Source organism: Natator depressus, chromosome 6 (assembly GCF_965152275.1).
Source record: "Natator depressus isolate rNatDep1 chromosome 6, rNatDep2.hap1, whole genome shotgun sequence".
Lineage (NCBI taxonomy): Eukaryota > Metazoa > Chordata > Testudines > Cheloniidae > Natator > Natator depressus.
Genome location: NC_134239.1, coordinates 82,316,051 through 82,334,914, shown reverse-complemented (window position 1 = coordinate 82,334,914; position 18,864 = coordinate 82,316,051). Strand labels below are relative to the sequence as shown.

General features: G+C 39.7%; 1 protein-coding gene across 5 annotated transcripts in view; it reads left to right on the top strand.

The window, feature by feature from the left end:
• Positions 1–17,438, top strand: part of HECTD1 (HECT domain E3 ubiquitin protein ligase 1) — a 95,084-nt gene extending 77,646 nt beyond the window's left edge. For 4 of the 5 annotated variants that reach the window (XM_074955811.1, XM_074955809.1, XM_074955810.1 and 1 more), the window contains exons 30-42: positions 113–167; positions 418–600; positions 972–1,182; positions 1,259–1,344; positions 7,735–7,862; positions 10,436–10,637; positions 10,779–10,916; positions 11,652–12,259; positions 13,482–13,560; positions 13,654–13,747; positions 14,339–14,489; positions 15,741–15,885; positions 16,792–17,437. In XM_074955811.1, the coding sequence (XP_074811912.1) occupies positions 113–167; positions 418–600; positions 972–1,182; positions 1,259–1,344; positions 7,735–7,862; positions 10,436–10,637; positions 10,779–10,916; positions 11,652–12,259; positions 13,482–13,560; positions 13,654–13,747; positions 14,339–14,489; positions 15,741–15,885; positions 16,792–16,929 (2,218 nt within the window). In that variant the 3' untranslated portion in view covers positions 16,930–17,437. Of the gene's footprint in view, positions 1–112; positions 168–417; positions 601–971; positions 1,183–1,258; positions 1,345–7,734; positions 7,863–10,435; positions 10,638–10,778; positions 10,917–11,651; positions 12,260–13,481; positions 13,561–13,653; positions 13,748–14,338; positions 14,490–15,740; positions 15,886–16,791 lie in introns of all 5 variants that reach the window. The other variant, XM_074955813.1, reaches the window with a different exon arrangement.
• The last annotated feature ends 1,426 nt before the right edge of the window (positions 17,439–18,864 follow it).

The following is an 18,864-nucleotide window of genomic DNA, read 5'->3' as shown; positions in this document are numbered from 1 at the left end:
AACTGCAGAATGTAGAGGCTGTACTAAGGAGTCTGAGTGAATCAGTATAGCATTATTATGCTATTCTGAAAAGCTATTTAAAAACATTAACACTAGTCTTTTCATGTTTTAGAATCATGTACAGAGAAATGAAGGATTCTGATAAAGAGAAAGAGAGTGGAAAAATGGTAAGACTGATTTTGGTACTTTTGTTAATCCCTACATTGTGTGGCTGTTTAAACTGTAACAAAACAAATCATTGCAGTTTGTGAAATGCAACATTTTTTTAAAAAGCACTAACATAGTTCTTGAATATTTAGAAGATATGAGTGGAAATTTTTGTCAATGCATGTTCCTAAAGAAATTGTGTATAATGCATGTGAAATCTTTAGGACTTTACAATCAGGAAAGACCAACATTTGGTGGTTCCTGTTGTAGGGTTGCTGGTCAATAGAGCATGTGGAACAGTACCTTGGCACTGATGAATTACCAAAGAATGACTTGATAACCTACCTGCAGAAGAATGCAGACTCAGCTTTCCTGCGCCACTGGAAATTAACCGGCACTAATAAAAGTATTAGGAAAAACAGAAATTGTTCTCAGCTCATAGCTGCCTACAAGGTATATGTCCGCATCCAAACATGTTTTTTTTGGTTGGGAATGGCGGTGTGCTTCGTTTTGCAGCTTTGAAGGCTCTTGAGGAGGGGTGTGAGATGTGACTACAAAATTGCTGTATGGTTCATGTGCCAATATCAAGTTTAGAATTTGCTGGCTCCATTTCTTTTACATGCCTTTTTGTCAGGAGCATTAATATTAAAAAGCACTCAGATCATAGTCTGGACCATAGTACTGTTTGTACTTTTAAAAGTTTTAATTCTCTAAAAGGCTAAACACAGTAACCCATTCTTGTTCGTAAAGTGATTAATTTACTTTGATACACTGTTGTAGAAATACTGGTCTCTATATTTTCATTCTAATAACCCTTTTTACAGGATTTTTGTGAGCATGGATCCAAATCTGGATTGAGCCAGGGAGCCATTTCCACTCTTCAGAACTCTGACATTCTTAGTTTGGCTAGAGAACAACCTCAGGCCAAAGCTGGTAGTGGGCAGAATTCCTGTGGTGTGGAAGATGTTCTGCAGTTACTCCGTATTCTGTATATAGTTGCAAGTGACCCTTACTCAGCACGAACTTCTCAAGAAGGTTTGTAAGTAGCCTAACATGGTTTATTCAGCACTTTACCGAAAACAAAATAAACAAGTTCTGTTCATATTTTCAGAAGGAGATGAGCAGCTTCAGTTTAATTTTCCACCAGATGAATTCACAAGCAAAAAAATCACTACAAAAATTCTGCAACAGATTGAGGTAAACATAATATAAATGCTGTAGTTTTAAGACTGTTTATATTCTTGATTGCTTTGGTTGTATGAAATTTAATAGCTGATTTGGTCATTTAGACTTCTGGATTCTTTTGCCCTTATTTGTCACATAGGTAAATTTATTTCCCTATTTTTAAAATCGTTAACTTTTTTTTTTAAAGCAATACAGTCTAACTAATCTAGATATAAAATATGATGGAAAAAGAAGAATCTAATAATATTAAAGATTGCACAAATATTGTGCCCTCCAGCCCATGAAAAATAAATCAGCTGACCCTACTAAAATGGAAAAATCTTCCAGCTGGCACAGACTTTTGTAGTTAATTTTTCAAATTTGGGTCTTGATCCTGCAAAAACTTAATATTTTAAGCACATGAGTAATCTCATTGAAATTATTGGGTCTGCTCAGATACTTAAAATCAAGCACATACATAAGTATTTGCAGGACCAAGGTCTTATTTGCCACTTACATTTCAGTAAATGAAAAGTTTTGCTGTCCTAGCAATTTATCCAGAGACGCTGTGAAAGACCAGTGAGAGGTACTTAACTATCCTGAAACAACTCAATGCTCAGATCTCAATGTGTTAGTTGTAGATGGAATCCCTGACTTTGAAATCTGTATAGATGTACCTACGTTGGAAGAGGTTTGTTCTGCGATAAAGAAACTGCAAAGTGGGCTTGATGCTGGACCTGATGGCATAACACCTGAACTTCTCAGGTACACCATAGAGCCCATAAGGGGGCGTCTGTGCATACCTTTGCAGGACAATGTGCAATTACCGGGGACTCTGCTTCCAACGCTAGCTTCGGCTACGCAGTATTATCATCCATAACAGATTCTAAAGCCCAAACTTCCCAGCTGGGATGCTGCTTGAGAGTCACTTACAGAAGAGCACCCATGGGGACACTGCTCAAAGAAGAGGAAGTGACTCACCTGGTGCAGTAACGATGGTTCTTGGAGATGTATGTCCCTATAAGTGCTCCACAGTCCACATGTGCATTCCACTATACGCACACCCTGAGCACGATTGCCGGAAATTTTTCCCTCAGTGGTACCCATCAGGGCAACTCGAGCGCCCTGTGGTGCTGTGTGCTCAGAGTGCTGGTAGAAAGTAACCAGCCCACCCCATGTCCCCTCAGTTCCTTCTTACCACCTGTAACATTCGCTGGAACAGTTTTCCTTGCTTCAGCAAGCTCTCTCAGTGGTCGTCTTTTCCTTATAATTGTATATAGTTTGGTTAGTTGTAAATAGTTGGGTTTTTTTGCTGGTTTTAGTGTAGTTTGTTTAACTCGGAGAGTTAGCGGAGTTTTGTCCATTATCCAGTGCTGAGGAACGCCTGGGTTGCCAGGCTTCAAGACCTTCCCCTCCTGCAACAAGGCTATGGCCCTGGGCGACCTGTACTTTAGCTCCTCCCTGAAGTGCTTGGGAAAGGTTCATGTTGGGGACTGCTGCCAGATTTGCAGAGACTTGTTGGTTCTTATGGACAACACTACAGACATGTTTTATCTCAACAGGCAGGGAGGGGCTCACTCTTCTCCCCTGTGTCAGGAAGCAATTCAGCTGTGGGAGTTTTGCATGGGCCACTCAATCCACCTTCAGGCCTCTCACGTTCTGGGAGCACAGAACAGGCTGGCAGATGGCCTCATCAGGCCTTTCTCCAGTCATCACCCGAGTGGTCCATTCTTCCAGATGTTTTCCAGCAGTGGGGGATTCCCCAGATAGACTTGTTTTCAACCGAGTACAACAGGAAGTGTCACCAGTTCTGCCTCCCTGTGAGGCCACAGTCTGGGATCTCTCATGGATGCCTTCCTGCTACCGTAGTCAGGTCACCTTTTCTACACTTCCCCCCATGCATCCCGCTCATGCATAAGGTTCTACTAATGATCAAGCGAGACCAGGCCCGTATCATTCTGATAGCCCCAGCATTGCCTCACCAACATTGGTTGACCACTATGCTGGGCCTGTCAGTGGCAACTCCAATCTTGCTTCTCTCAGGAGCATGGTCGACTGCTCCACCCAAACCTCAGATCCCCTTCACCTGATGGCCTGGAAACTCCATGGCTAAATCCTGGAGAGCAGGCTTGCTCAGATCAGGTTTATCAGGTCCTATTAGGTTGTAGGAAGCCCTCCACCAGGGTTACTTACCTCTCAAAGTGGAAGCGGTTCTCGTCTGAGTGTCCCAACGCAGAGTCTTGCCTACGCGTTCATCAGCACAGGAAATACTCAAGTATTTGTTACACTTGGAGCGGCAAGGGTTAGCTATCTCCTCAGTCCAGCTTCACCTCTCAGCAATATTGGCTTTCCACCCTTGGGTGGATAAGCAGTCCATTTTTTCATGAGATGTCTATCTAGTTCCTCAAAGCCCAGAAGGATTATAGCCCCAAGTGTGTGAGCCAGTTCCTCCCTGGGACCTGTACCTGGAGTTATCAAAGCTTATAGGACGCCTATTTGAAGTGTTGGCAATGTGCTCCTTATTATACCTCTCTTGGAAGGTGGCTTTCTTCGTGGCCCTCACTTCGGCCAGAAGGGTCTCAGAGATCTGTGTCCTCACATTGGAAGGATAAGGTGCAGTTATGTCCTGACCCTAGTTTCCTCCCGAAGGTGGGTTCTCAGTTTCATAGCAATTAGACAGTCTTCCTTCTTGTTTTCTACCTGAAGCCATATGCAAATAGGGAAGCGCCACATTGCATGTCGGACAAGCCCTAGCTTTGTACATAGAAACTATTCTGTAAATCCACCCAACTGTATAGTGGTAGCTGACAGGATGAAGGGTCTCCCCATCTCTAGTCAGAGAATTTCATCCTGGATCACATCATGCATTTGCACATGTTATGATCATGTGTGTGTTCCGCCGCTAACTAACCTGACTCCACGTTTCATGAGGTCACAAGTTTCGGCGGCGGCATTCCTAGCGCAAATGCTATTCAGGACATTTGCAGAGCGGCAACTTGTTCATTGGTGTACGTGTTCTCTTCCCATTACGCCATCACTCAACAGTCCAGGGACAGTGTCAAATTTGGTTGAGCTGTTTTGCAGTTGGCCTGTCTATCCCACCACCTATGCAACTGCTTGAGAGTCCCTTAGAGTGGAACGCATATGTGCAATCAATCACTCAAAAAAGAAAAATGGTAACCTTCTGTAAGTGTTTTTCTTTGAGAGTTGTTGCATGTGTCCATTCCATGACCCTCTCTCCTCCCACTCTACATTGGAGTTGGCCAGAAAGAAGAAACAGAGGGGGCACGGGGTCAGCAGGGCACTTTATACCGGTGCTATGAGCGTACGGCACCAGAGGGTGCTATAGGCGCCCCAGCGTGTACCATTGAGGGAAAAATTTTCAGCAACTGTGTTCGGGGAGTGTACGCACCAAGAGTGGAAAGGACATGTGTAACACATCACAAAGAACAACATTTAAGGAAGGTTAGTAACCGTGTTTTCTGTTCCTGGAAAGGTTTTTATACATGTCTTGGTTGCTCAGCTCCAGCTGTGAAACGCTGTCGTCCAGAGCAATTGGGCTCCACTGTTGGGTGATCTACAGTGGATGCTATACTTGCTCTTTGTCTTTTATCTGAGATCCATCACAAATTCCATCATCCTTTGACAGCAACATATGTAGATCTAAAGGCAGCCTTCAGTTTTGTCCATAGAGCTGCTTGTGAAAGGACCTATGAGGCATTCCCGACATCCTCTTGAGGTTAATTCAAGATCTGAGTAATGACTCGGGCACAGGTGCAATGGGGGACGCATAAGTCTGACAGGTTTTGCACTAGATCTGGGTTGAAGCAGGGATGTGCCCTGGCCTCAGCCCTATTCTGCAATACAATGGATTGGATCCTTGAACATATCTTTGCCAGTACTGGTAAAACTGTCAGTTCAACTCCTTTTACTGACCTGGATTATGCGGATGATGTTGTTTTCTTTGGCCAGGATGCAGACGACCAGCTTCCAGCATATGGAAGCTGCCCTTGGTCTAAGGGTTTCTTGAGCAAAAACAAAAATCCAGTGTCGGCACAAAAGTTGTGATACAACAGATCTGTGCTGCTGGACAAACTGTGAAAGTAGTGGATGATTTCGTCTGTGTAGACAGTAAATTGTTATTAAATGGGCACAGCTAGCCAGACCTTCTAAGGAGAATTGGTTTAGCAGCCTCTGTCATGAAGGACCTGCATAGGGTCTGGAGCCAGAAGAAGGTGAAATTATAAACCAAAGTATGGATTTATCAAACCTGTGTGCATCTAATCTTCTTATACGGATCTGAAACATGGACATTGCTTCAACAAGACAGCAGGAGACTGGAAACATTTCATATACAGTAAAAGCTGTTTTATCTAGCATGTTGTGGAGGAATGGGGGGTGCAGGTAAGTGAAAAATGTGGGTTAACTAAGAGAGAGGGAGTTTGGGTGGGGATGGGGGTGCGGGAGAGGGTGCAGGGTGGACTCTGGGAGGGAATTTGGGTGCAGGGCACGGGAGAAGGTTCCGAGTACCGGATCCAGAGGGTGCTCACCTTGGATGGCTTCCCACAAGCAGTGACCTGTCTCGGCTGCTCCTAGGCGGAGGTGTGGCAGGCAGCTCTGCGCGCTGCCTCCGCAACTCCCATTGGCCAAGAACAGTGGCCAGTGGGAGCTGCAGGGGCGGCACCTGCAGGTGGAGGCAGCGCACAGGGCAGCCTGCCACACCTATACCTGGGAGCAGCTGGGACAGGTAGCCGCTTGCGGGAAGACACCTGAGGTGAGCGGCCCCAGATCCAGCACCCTGTCCTGCGCCCCAAGCCCCCTCCCGAACCCAAACTCCCTGTCAGAGCCCGTGCTCCACATCCCCTCCCACATGCCAACCCCCTACCATTCCCGCACCAACCGGACTGTAAACTGGACTTTCAGTGAAGATCAGAAATGCTGGTTTATGTAGCATTCTGGTTGGTGAAGTGCTGGATAAATCAGCTTTTACTGTACATTGCTAGTGGTGACTGCTGGGCATAACATGGTTTGATTATATCTGTAACAGGGATGTATTATTGAGAACTGGCCATAAAAGGATTGAAGTCCTCATTGGTTACTACCAGTTAACATTTTCCAGTCGTATAGCCTGTCTCCGAGATGAAGTCTCCATATATCAAGCCTTGCAGATCAGACTTGAGGTCAGGGGATGAGATTACTTGGCCATGCACTGCCAGTGGCCGTGTGGTTGTCCATGATTAACCTGGCGGTATTAGATTAGTAATTACGCTCTAGAGCTTTTAGACACTTGGTATGAAGCCGTATAATCTGACCACCGACATTGTTCGCTACAGACCCTTGTTATCTAAGAGTGATGATGGAGGTGGTGTTGTCGAGGCTAATGATATGCGACAGTGAAATATAATAACTAGGTTGTGGCTCCGCTAGATCCAGTCAGTGGAGTAATTTAGGCCTAATTTGGAGTTTGACAAGGAGCTGACTGTAGATACAAAGCTGCCTGCGGAATTTTGTTCAGGTTTATGCACTATTAACTTAACTCCTGTTCCAGGACCACAGTCTTACTTTGCTTATATTTGTGTAACATTTTGATGGCATGCCATTGCATAGGTATAACTCCTTTGAAGACAATAGCATTGCATTGGTGTAACTGGGGGAAGAATCTGGTCTTCAGTATCTGTATTACTGATATTGAGAGCTAGAAAGAACTTGATATTTAGATCAGACTGAGCTTGCAAGCTGGCACTTAGAAAATCCATCTTTTTATATGTAAACTGATCAAACTTGATATGAAGTTGTTGATGCACAATAAAAATGAAACTTGAAGATATGCTAATTTTAAAGAGTGGAAGCACATTTTATATCTAATAATTCTGACATTCCTGATTCTTAAAAATTCTTCAATTCCTCCACTCATTTTTTGTGTGTGTGCTTTAAGGTCAATCAAAATTTCTTCAGTTTTTTTCCCTCAGATATCTAGATAATGGCCTCAGGTTCTGTAAATGAGTTGCCTGAAGTCTTCAGGTTTTTTTTAAGTTTTTCATGGTCCTGTGTAGGGCATCCAGGTGCTTACATTATCTTTGCTCTGCTTAATCATTCCTGCAATATTATTGAGCAGATCAGGAGAAACTGTATTCTCAGGGGCGAAAAATGTTGCTCCTTGGTACTTCTCTCCCATCCCTTGTCCCAGTGGTTCATTATGTTTCTCAGTGGCTGGCTTGCCCTCGGGCACCTTACATCCCACTCAGACAGAGTCCTTGAAACGTCATCAACCTTTTCATTCACTGATTTAAAAAAAATGATTTTTACCCTAGCAGGCGTAAAAAGTCGGTTCAGAGTAAACCTTGTTCTCTGTGCATCTGTCTATCACGTTGTTTGGCAACCTGACCCTGTATTTTAAACAGTTATTTCTGTGTTAAATTACAGGAACCATTGGCACTAGCAAGTGGTGCTTTGCCAGATTGGTGTGAACAGTTAACTAGCAAGTGTCCCTTCTTAATACCATTTGAAACTAGACAGCTGTATTTCACTTGCACAGCATTTGGAGCATCAAGGTAAGAGACATGATCATATCGGAATGAATGGATTCTGAGATGTCTTGAGTGTTTAATTAGGTTTTGCAGTGAACTTGACTTCCCCTAGCATGAAAAATCGTAGGAGTGTTTTTCTTTGCATATTTAAGGAGTTTTAAAAATAAACTTAATTTCTAAGAAAAGGGGAAAATCTGTGAATGTTTTTAATAAGATTTTTTTGGTAACTTACAGCTGTTTGTTTATGCACTGTGCCAAGGGGTTCTGGGGTGGATGGCCTTTCTGTGGTTTGATGTTCCATCGGAAACTTCATGTAGATCCTCAGCATGTCAGTTTAGTTTGCATGCGTGCTGTAGCAGGCAGGTAAAGCTATAACAGCTGATGGTTTTGTTTGGGTCTCAAATCAAATAGTTTATTCCTTGTTTTAATTTCAGCACAGACCACATTGGTAAGCATAGTTGTAAGAGAGAATAGACAATTAAGACACATTTGTGAGTTTAGTTTTATGTAATGAAAAGGAGAACGAAACCTCATTGAACCGTGCTAGCATAGACTCATTTTTAATAGTCTAGAACATTCCTAAAACTTTGTTACATTATGTGACACTTACAAACTACGTGATGGTGCAGCATGATATAAAAGTTTTATTGACATTCGTTTGGGATGATCTGCATAACTCTGTCAAAGTTGCATCAATAAAAATTGATACCCATATACCATGCTAGTATAATACCCTCTTCTCCCCCTAGCATTTCCTGTATTGAGCACAAGAAAGAGGAAAAGGGGACTTTTGGTCCCTTATATCAATTTCAGTTTATATATACACACAATATTTTTGTTCTTTAACATGCTGACATGGATCCTTCAGAGTAGTAGTGTGAAACAATGAGGCTTGACATTTTCTCTGCCTAATGAAAAAAGTTCTTTTTTCTAGCTCTGCATTGCCATGAAATCTCAGAGTTTTAAAATCTTGGTATTTTTATAGAATAGTGTATAGCAGTGATACTCAGACTGAGGCTTGCAAGCTGCAAGTGGCTTTTTAATGTGTCTTCTCCAGCTCTTTGCAGCACATGATATTAAAACACTGATTTAATTATTAACCAGTCAGGATGTTTTTACTATATTATTAACCAGCTGTAGTTGATAAAAATAATATTTGGTCAGTCATTTTGCTGTGAGAATAATGCCTACATTTATCTATTAAAATATAAAAACAGAAAATGAAACAATGAATTCACACGACTGTGGCTCTTTTGGGTAATGCTGATCACTAATTTGGCTCCTGAATCACTGAGGTCTATATCAGTGCTATATAGAAAAGCTGAATCAGGAACATCCTAGGCCTTGGGCAGGTATAATTTGAAGGGAGAAGGAGGAAACAGCTCTTCAGCTAATGAATGTGGTGGCTGTTTGAATTTGCTCGGGGATTTGGAATATTGAAATACATCCTTGTTAGATGGATAAGTAGGTTTGTGATAAATTGCACTGGTTTGAGAAATTTAAACTGCACAAGCATGTGAAACATATCACATGGCTCTTAACTCCGCATTTATGTGCATGTGTTAATACATATAATACAAGATAAATGTTTTACAATGTTCTTAACATATAAAAGGCATCCTCCAGAGCATACTCCTGCAATTTATTTTTAGTACTTTGTATATCTTTCAACTTACAGAGGCTCTCAAAGCACTTAAAAAAAATTAAACCTCTCAGTAGCCCTGTGGGATATATAGATTTATATAAAAATATATTCAGTGACTTGCCTACAGTTGAAAAGCAGCCAAGTGGGTAGATTAGGGAGTAGTTTGTTGTTGATGATGATGACAGAGAGTATGAGAGAATTAAAAACAACGCCTTTGTATAGGTGTTGTTAATAGTAATTGCAGTTGTTCTTGTTTAATTGGTAAGGGCTTAAAAAACTTAACAGGGAGACCTTCCCTCTGAAATTCTAACAATTTAAGGAAATTATGGCTAAAATTACTTGATTTTTTTTCTATCCTTTACACTGTTACGTTTTTACTTTTTCTTCTTTTAACTACATGTGTGAATGACAGTGTTTCAACCTTATTTGTGCTTTTTCTGGCTTGTCGATGTGTTACAGAATTGGGTTATATAACCTAAAATACTCATCTTTATGACCAGTATAGTATATTCCTATTTCACGGACATAATGTGAGTTTAAATTTAATAAGTGTCTGCTTTGAGAACTTCAGATATACAGCACTACTGTAAGTGCAAAGCATTATTTCCTTTTATTCACTCCCATTGCAGTTAGTAGGAGTTATGCACTCAGGTCAAGTATTATATATCAGTGTTGTGTTTTGCTATATTATTCATTTAACACCAGAAGTTGAGGGTGATTATTAATGCAAAATGAATTATTACTTATTTGAATTTATAAAACAACAAGAGGTATGTATCTAAACAGTCCAGGTGCCTCTGAAAATGTTTAGAAATGCAACAAATCAATACAGCACATAGTGTTTATGGTGTAACAGCATGACTTGCACATCTGCTTATCTCAGAATTCCCATGAATGAAATATGTTAATAACTTATAATTTTAAGAAATATTTATATTTTTTTTGTTACCAGAGCAATTGTATGGCTACAGAACAGACGTGAGGCCACTGTTGAACGGACAAGGACCACAAGTACAGTGCGACGGGACGATCCAGGAGAATTCAGAGTTGGACGCCTCAAACATGAAAGAGTGAAAGTTCCACGAGGTGAATCCCTGATGGAATGGGCTGAAAATATCATGCAGATTCATGCAGACCGAAAGTCTGTTCTAGAGGTAAAACATGTCTCCCTAGCAGAGTAGTTTTAAAACACTTTTATGGAAGGCAGCTATGAATTATATAGTTAGCTGACCAACATTGAGTCTTTTCTTTTTCTACTATTTCTTTTCATTATTAACTTTCATTGTGTATTTCAGGTGGAGTTTTTAGGAGAAGAAGGAACAGGCCTGGGACCTACATTGGAGTTCTACGCACTGGTGGCAGCAGAATTTCAGAGGACAGAACTGGGAACTTGGCTTTGTGATGATGATTTTCCAGATGATGAATCACGTCAGGTATGGATCATTTTTACTTGTGGTTGTTCAGAGAAAAACAAATATTATGTGGTAATAAAAGTAGCTCTCTGGTACTCTCACTAGCTGTTGAAAGTCTTGAATCCATGTATTATAGGCAAGCCTGGTAGTACCGCTTATTATCAAGGTTTCCTGACACTTCCCATGATGACAGTACTCTGTTGGGTTTTTTTTTTTGTTGCTAATAACTATGCCAAACTTTAACCGTATAGGTTGAAATTTTCTATGCCGGGGTCTACCTTCAATTGAATTTTTTTTTGGAAGATTTCAGCTAAAATGGCTCCACTGTTTCAGAAAACAAAATTAAGGAAAAATACATTTGTTTTGTCCATGTTGAGAAATTCTCAGTGTTCTTGATGAGCTCTAGCACACCCCATTCTGGCATTTTCTAACTATTGAGTGCTTGACTTTCGTACTTTATCTTTTAATGTAGGGGTGGGTGTGTGTATAGTTACGTTGATGATCTAAGCTGAGAGAACATAGGATTCAGGTTGCTCTTCTACTTTTACTATATTTGGATTGCTACGTATTAACAAATATTACAACAACAATATTGAGTGTTATATCTACATTTGAACTGAAATGAAACATCTGAAGGTTGTTTTTTAAATGTTTTTCTTCTGAGAAGGTAAATAATAGACTAATATAAACACAGTGTATATATTTAAACTCATCTAGCACAAAGCTACCATTTCTCCCCTTTTTCCTTAAATCCAGGTTGATATTGGAGGTGGATTAAAACCCCCTGGATACTATGTACAGAGATCATGTGGACTTTTCACAGCACCGTTCCCACAAGATAGTGATGAACTTGAAAGAATAACCAAACTCTTTCATTTCCTTGGAATTTTCTTGGCTAAATGCATTCAGGATAACAGACTGGTGGATTTGCCCATTTCTAAACCTTTCTTTAAACTCATGTGTATGGGTGACATTAAAAGTAACATGAGTAAATTGATCTACGAGTCACGGGGCGATAGAGACTTGCACTGCACTGAAAGTCAATCGGAGGCTTCTACAGAAGAGGGACATGATTCACTGTCAGTAGGAAGTTTTGAAGAAGACTCCAAGTCCGAATTTATCCTTGATCCACCGAAACCTAAACCTCCTGCTTGGTTTAATGGAATTTTAACATGGGAGGACTTTGAATTAGTAAACCCACATAGAGCCAGATTTTTAAAAGATATTAAAGACCTTGCAGTTAAAAGACGTCAAATTTTAAGTAACAAAGGTCTTTCAGAAGATGAAAAGAACACAAAACTACAGGAATTAATGCTGAAGAACCCATCAGGTTCCGGGCCTCCGCTTAGCATAGAGGATTTAGGGTAAGAGATGTCATTTTTATATTTATACATACATTTATACACACAGTTCTGCTTAGTGGAATTACTAATATCTGCATGTACATTCATAAAATAAAAAATTCAGTTTCATTTCTGAAGATTACAGTGATATATTTATTTAAAAGTAGTGGTGCTATCACAGGTTTTCTGGCAAAACCCAGGTTGGTTAATTACATTCTGGATCCTTAAAATTCGTGCATAGTGGCAGCTTGAAAATGTTTTTTGATTACCATATTAAATGATTGCTGTGCATCATGCATTGTTTGCCATGTGGACTCTCAGAGTAGGCTGCATTTCATTGGTGGATGACATCATAACTTTGGATACAGTTTGTGAAGCCCTTTACTAAGAAAATAAAACAATAAATATTCTATTATATCAAGCATATATATGATGTATTTTAGAAACATCCTTTAAATGGCATTAACTGGTAATACCGTTGTTGTTGTTGTTTAAAAACTTTAAACCCAGTATATGCTGTTTATATTTATTTTTTTCTTTTGGAACCCAGACTCCACTGGGTTTACACTGGTTCTCTCTGATTACAAATTAGAGTGACAGCTGTGTGTGTGAAAGCAGAGTCCACAACAGTGACAAACAAGAGTCTGGAGATCTGTAGGATTGGTCTGTATTATCAGTCCATTAAGGTTCCAGTCCTGCCACAGGCACAGTGCAGGCAGATCCCTGCACTCTCACATATTCCCACTGACTTCAGAGAGGTTGCATGAGTACGTAGGGGTCCATCCACGCTGAGCCTGTTGCAGGATCAGGGCCTAAATGTCTCGTAACTTCAGTTGCTTCATGCTACCGCTAATATTATCCCTGGAAATATTGAGAATGTTTGTTCCTGTTTGTATGATTTTAAACTAAAAGATGACCTACTAAAAAAGGTTTCAAAATTTAATGATCAAGATAATTTATGTTTAACTGTTTGAAACTTCAGACACTTGTCAAAGCAGAGTGGAAAAAGTGGACTATGTGTAAATACACAAATCCATTGAAAAAAATCTATTTTTATCATGTCTGTTGCATTGCTTTCTAATATGGTGTCAGCGTTCATGTTCTTATATAAAACGATCCACAAGCTGTTTTCATGGTAGTAAGATGAGACACTATCCTTTTTTAGATAATAACAAATCTAATATTTGCTGCAAAAGCAGTCACTGATTTAAATAATCTATTAAAACCTGTCCTTATTTTGCAGTCTGAATTTCCAATTCTGCCCATCATCCAGAGTATATGGGTTTACAGCTGTGGATCTCAAGCCAAATGGTGAAGATGAGGTTAGGAAACAAACCTCCTTACAGGATTTTAACAGTATGCCATCTCAGCAATCATTGACTCTTTTTTATATCATGTGTATATTTTCTTTATAGATGGTAACTATGGATAATGCAGAGGAGTATGTGGAGCTAATGTTTGACTTCTGCATGCAGACGGGCATACAGAAACAGATGGATGCATTTAGAGGTAACTTAACCATAGCAGATTATGTGCACATTTAGCTGGATATATTGGCATTCAGGATTTCCTGATTTAATGTAATGGTATAGAATGTCACTCAAAACCACTGTTTTAAAAACAAACTGCATATGGTAAAAAAAAATAATTATTATGGTTCCTAACCACTACTAGCGTTAATATGTATAGTAAATGGAAATACTGACACATTTTAAACTCACTGTCATTTACTATTGTGGTGCATGCTATTGCTAGCAAATAGTTATATACACACACAAATCCCAGTTCTAAACCAAGCACCAACTGGTTTAAAAGAATAGATGATTTATTCAATTTAACCTAACCTAACTCTTTACCAAAAATAAAAATGAGAGCAAACAGTTCATGCAACAGGCTGACTGTATGTTGACAGTTAAAGCTGCTGCCATTATTAACTTTTGCTTTAAGTGTAGTAATCCTGTTTCTTCATTTGACTTAGCTAAAGAACCTTAGTTTAAAAAATATTACTTCTGGTTCAATGATTAAAATGTTTAAAAACTGAAATTATTGTGGATACATTCTTGTGACTATATTTTTTTACTTGTATCTTTATAAATTAAGATGGTTTCAATCGAGTCTTCCCAATGGAGAAGCTGAGTTCCTTCAGCCATGAGGAAGTTCAGATGATTCTTTGTGGAAATCAGTCACCATCTTGGGCAGCTGAGGATATCATCAACTACACAGAACCTAAACTTGGCTACACACGAGATAGGTGCCTATTAGTCTAACCTTGTTTTTAACATCACTTAAGAAATATGTATAATGATAACATCCATATATTCCTTACATGAAGATTCTAAATTGGAGAGACTGCTGATCAGCGTGAAGACCATGTGGAACAAACATGGCAGTGGATGTAATCTTTGTATTTCTCCAATAGATAGTCTTAATTCTGGATGAGGAGTTTGAGGTGGTGGTGACAAAACAGAAAAATGAGATTGACATTCAGAAGAGTAGGTTAATAGAACCCCAATGTTGGCTTCTTGTCACAGAAACCTTTAGAGATAACATTAATTTGGTTTTATTTTTACCTATATAGTGTCTAAATAGTAATTCATTTGTGGATTGTCCTGGAATCAGTTTTTATTTCTATTAAGGAAGGCTGCTAGGAAGAACCCATGCAGTTTTGTGAGCTCCCACAGCTGGTTTTGCAGGAGTAGAATACAAATTAATTTTTCTTAGGTGTATTGGTGTTATAGTACTGAAGATGCTGTGTAACGGGGGTCATCTGTATACCCATTCTCTGAGCAACTATGAGGACCTTACTAGCATATGCTGGCTGATGCACTTCTAGTTCATTGTCAGGGTGCAGTTGGTTAACTCTGTCATTGATCTAAAGGAGGTGGGAGTGTCTCTTTGTAGGGAACCAGGGTTTAAAACAGTGATGTCTGTAGGGAAATCATGGGGGAGAAATTTTAGGCTGAGGCTTATGTTTTAGTTGTTGTTTGAGTTACCCACTTCCTGTGTTTTCACTTTATTGGTATGTTTGAACACTGAAGGTTGAATTCTCAGTTACACAAATGCCCCTTTGCACCACCCTGGTGGTGTGAAATGATTTTAAAGAGTCCTTAGTGTAACTGAGACGAGGCCCAGTATGTGTGGATTCTGTTAAGAGCAGGCTTGGAACTCTGCCTAACTACCAATTCACACATAAGGAATAAATGGAGATCTGTTACTTCCATCTCCAGTAGTAACATGGAGAATTGATATGTCCTCCTGTAGGTTTTGCCATGTAACATCTGGCAAAGAAATTTTTAAAAAAATATCATTTTCATCTTTTTCTTTCTTATAAATGCTTTCTGCTTAATTCAGTAATGAATTGGCATGAATATTTTAAACCAACAGTTTCCCTTTAAGTTTGTGTAAAGACATTGGGTTTAATGTCTCAAGTTACAAAATTCTCTTTCCTTCATCACAAACATTTTGTTGGTGTTCATATATTTTTAAATTTTTTTTTTTTTAGTCCTGGATTCCTTCGATTTGTGAGAGTTTTGTGTGGTATGTCTTCGGATGAAAGAAAAGCATTTCTCCAGTTCACTACTGGCTGTTCAACACTCCCACCAGGAGGACTGGCTAACCTACATCCCCGGCTCACTGTTGTGCGCAAGGTATAGGCTCTTCAGGGTACCTCTGAACTTAAGCTTTTTGCTTACAAAAAAAACTACATCTGCCACTTAAATAAAACACACTGTTAATCTTATAGTTCCTCATCAACACTCAATATTTTCTGTTAGCCTTTCAATGCTAAACTCCACTCCAACTCTTCTCCAACTCTGTACTCTCGTATATATTCTCATAAAAAGGAACTAAGGAAATGCGTATGTAAACTAAGTATACTTCAATCTCTCCTAGCCTTTATTTGGTTGATATCCCCATCCTTTAGCATCTCATTGTTTTTACGTATGAAGTAGAGCTGGGTGGGAAACAGTTTTCCCATCTTGTGAAAATTTTCAGAGATTTCAAAAAATTTCCCTTTTCACATTGGGGCAAAACTGAAACCTTTTGAAATTTTTTCATCAGAATTAAGAGAGAGAGTGAGTGCGCACCATCCCAGAGTATCCAGTAATCCAGTGGGAGAGGAAACCACCTGATATGTGGGACACTCAGGTTCAAGTCCTTGCTCTTGCCTGATTTAGAATAGGTACTTGAACCTCGATTTCCCACATCCCAGATGTGTACTGTAGTCACTGGGCTATTTGGTATTCTGGGATGGGTTCCTCTCTCTTTCTCCCTCCCTCCCTCCCTCCCTCCCTCTCTGACTACAAATTCCTGGACCTGGGAAACCTTTCCAAAGAGAGTTACACTAAAACTGATACATTCCTGCAAAAAGTTTCAGTTGTGGCACTTTGGAATTTCACAACAACAACAAAATCTGTGAAAAAATTCCCAACCAACTCTAGCATGAAGTGGATTGTAAATTTGACAGAGAAAGGACCTATGTATTTTTATCATGTACGTATAATACAATAAACTATAGCACTACATAAATAATAATCATCCTTCCCTATTCTCAGGTTGATGCTACAGATGCAAGTTATCCATCTGTGAATACCTGTGTGCATTACCTTAAATTGCCTGAGTATTCCTCTGAGGAGATTATGAGGGAGCGCCTGCTAGCTGCTACTATGGAAAAAGGCTTTCATCTCAATTGAATTGCTCTGTGCAACATGGGACATGAGAAACTGTTTGATATTAGTGAAGCCTCTTGTGTTTGTGTGCAGAAAATATGATCTCCACGCTGTGCTCTGATAAGACTTACCTTTTTTCCACCTGTGAGGCTTTAGGAACACGTGGAAAAAGTTTGTTAGCTGCTAATGACAAAACAAATCCCTGTAACTACACAGCCAGCAAGTAAATGGCACAGAACACTGTGTGATGCTTCAAGGGCTTGCACGACTGGAAATTAAGGTGGTTCTCTTTGACTGTTCCAAAGAGCAGATCTGCAGATTTTCAGTGTTCACTGATATAAATTTCTAAGTGTATTTGTGTAAAGTTTGTCATTTAATACCTTGTACACTACAGTTGCCATCACTGATCCCTGTTTTGCTGGCTTTAAACTAACTGGTCAAAAACTTGCTTCCTTAAATCTTAGAGTTAATGGGCATCACAAGCTTTTTTTTTTTTTTTTTTTTTTTAATGGTGCCTGCACTATTGGCGTATTCTAGTGTTGTTTTTTCTTGGGGGGAGGGGGGGGTGTTTGTTTTTTGCATATAATCATGCACAACGTTTTTTTTTTCCTTTCAACTGGGAATATATTTTGATTTCTTAAATGCCCTGCTATAAAGATCAAATCCTTAAGTGTGTTTGTGCAGCTCAACAATAAAGCTATTAAAAAACAAAACAAAACACTGGTTCCTGGTGCAAGGCACACTTAAAGCAAGTTTTACTTTTGGTTGTACTTTCCTTGTATATTATAAACATTTATTTAACTTGTTGCAGTTTGAAATTTAAAAAAATTTCCAATGTGTATGCTCAACAATAATCATTAAAATGTTTGCAGCGTACAAAAGTGTCTCCTCTGAATATTTCTCTCATACTCCTCAAATATGAGTTATATAGACTAGATATCTTATTTTGATTTGGTCAAATGTAAGCGTTCTGAAAGCATTACTTTTGAAGAAATGTGGCTTATTTTTCTAAGTTTAAGAAAATAGAAATTGGGGTATAAGAGCAAATAAGTGACCTGTTCATTAGTGTGTCTGTTGGCTAAGCCAGGGCGTTCAGAGTTTTGCAGTGTAACTTTCTGAGAACTAGCACAGTGCTGTTTCAGTATTTTTCAGACATGATATGAATGATACTAAGTTTGCATATTGCATCAGGGTGAATAACTGTACCCCACAAGATGCAATTGATTAAAGTTTTTTGAGGGTGCAATGGCTGTCTTGATTGAACCATGTATTGTAATTTTGTTATGGTGGTCAGTGACTACTTATAAAGGTGAAGTAAATAAGATGTTATTACACTTTTAACAGAAGTGTCTTGAACCGATCAAAAGCTTATAAGAAAAATGCATATTTCTCAGTCCCCTTCATCGAATAGTCTTCAGCAGGGGGTGTTTCCCATCTCCAGATCAACTGCAGACAGACCAGATCTGTGCTCTGAGCCTGGGCTTGCCTCTCAAAGAGCACTCCCCAGAATTCTAGGCCTCCAACTAGCACACGTGCAGACTCTAGGGCTCCCTTTTGGAGAAGAGCTTTCACAGGATTTTTTAAAGTGTTTTTTGTTTTTGTTAACTGTTTCCTCATTGGTTTAGAGGGCTTCTTCCTCAAAACTGCTACGCTCAGGTCCAGAAGTTTTTTAAGGAGGGTTTGAAGAACAACCCTTTTCCTCCCGCACCTCTCTTCTGAGAAATGGCAGACACACAGCAGACCACAGGAACCCAGCTCACAGCTGGCGTGTGGGCAGCTTCCATGCAGAGATGGTTGAGCAGGCCCCACTGGTGTACTGAGACAGTTCAGCAGGCCTCCTGGAAGCTCCTTTCACCAAGTCCAGGGCAAAAATCAGTGGCATGGAGACAGGAGTAAGTAAGGAGTGAGGGTCAGACTGCCTGACAGGGAGGGTGCTAGAATGAAAATTCTATGCAGCTG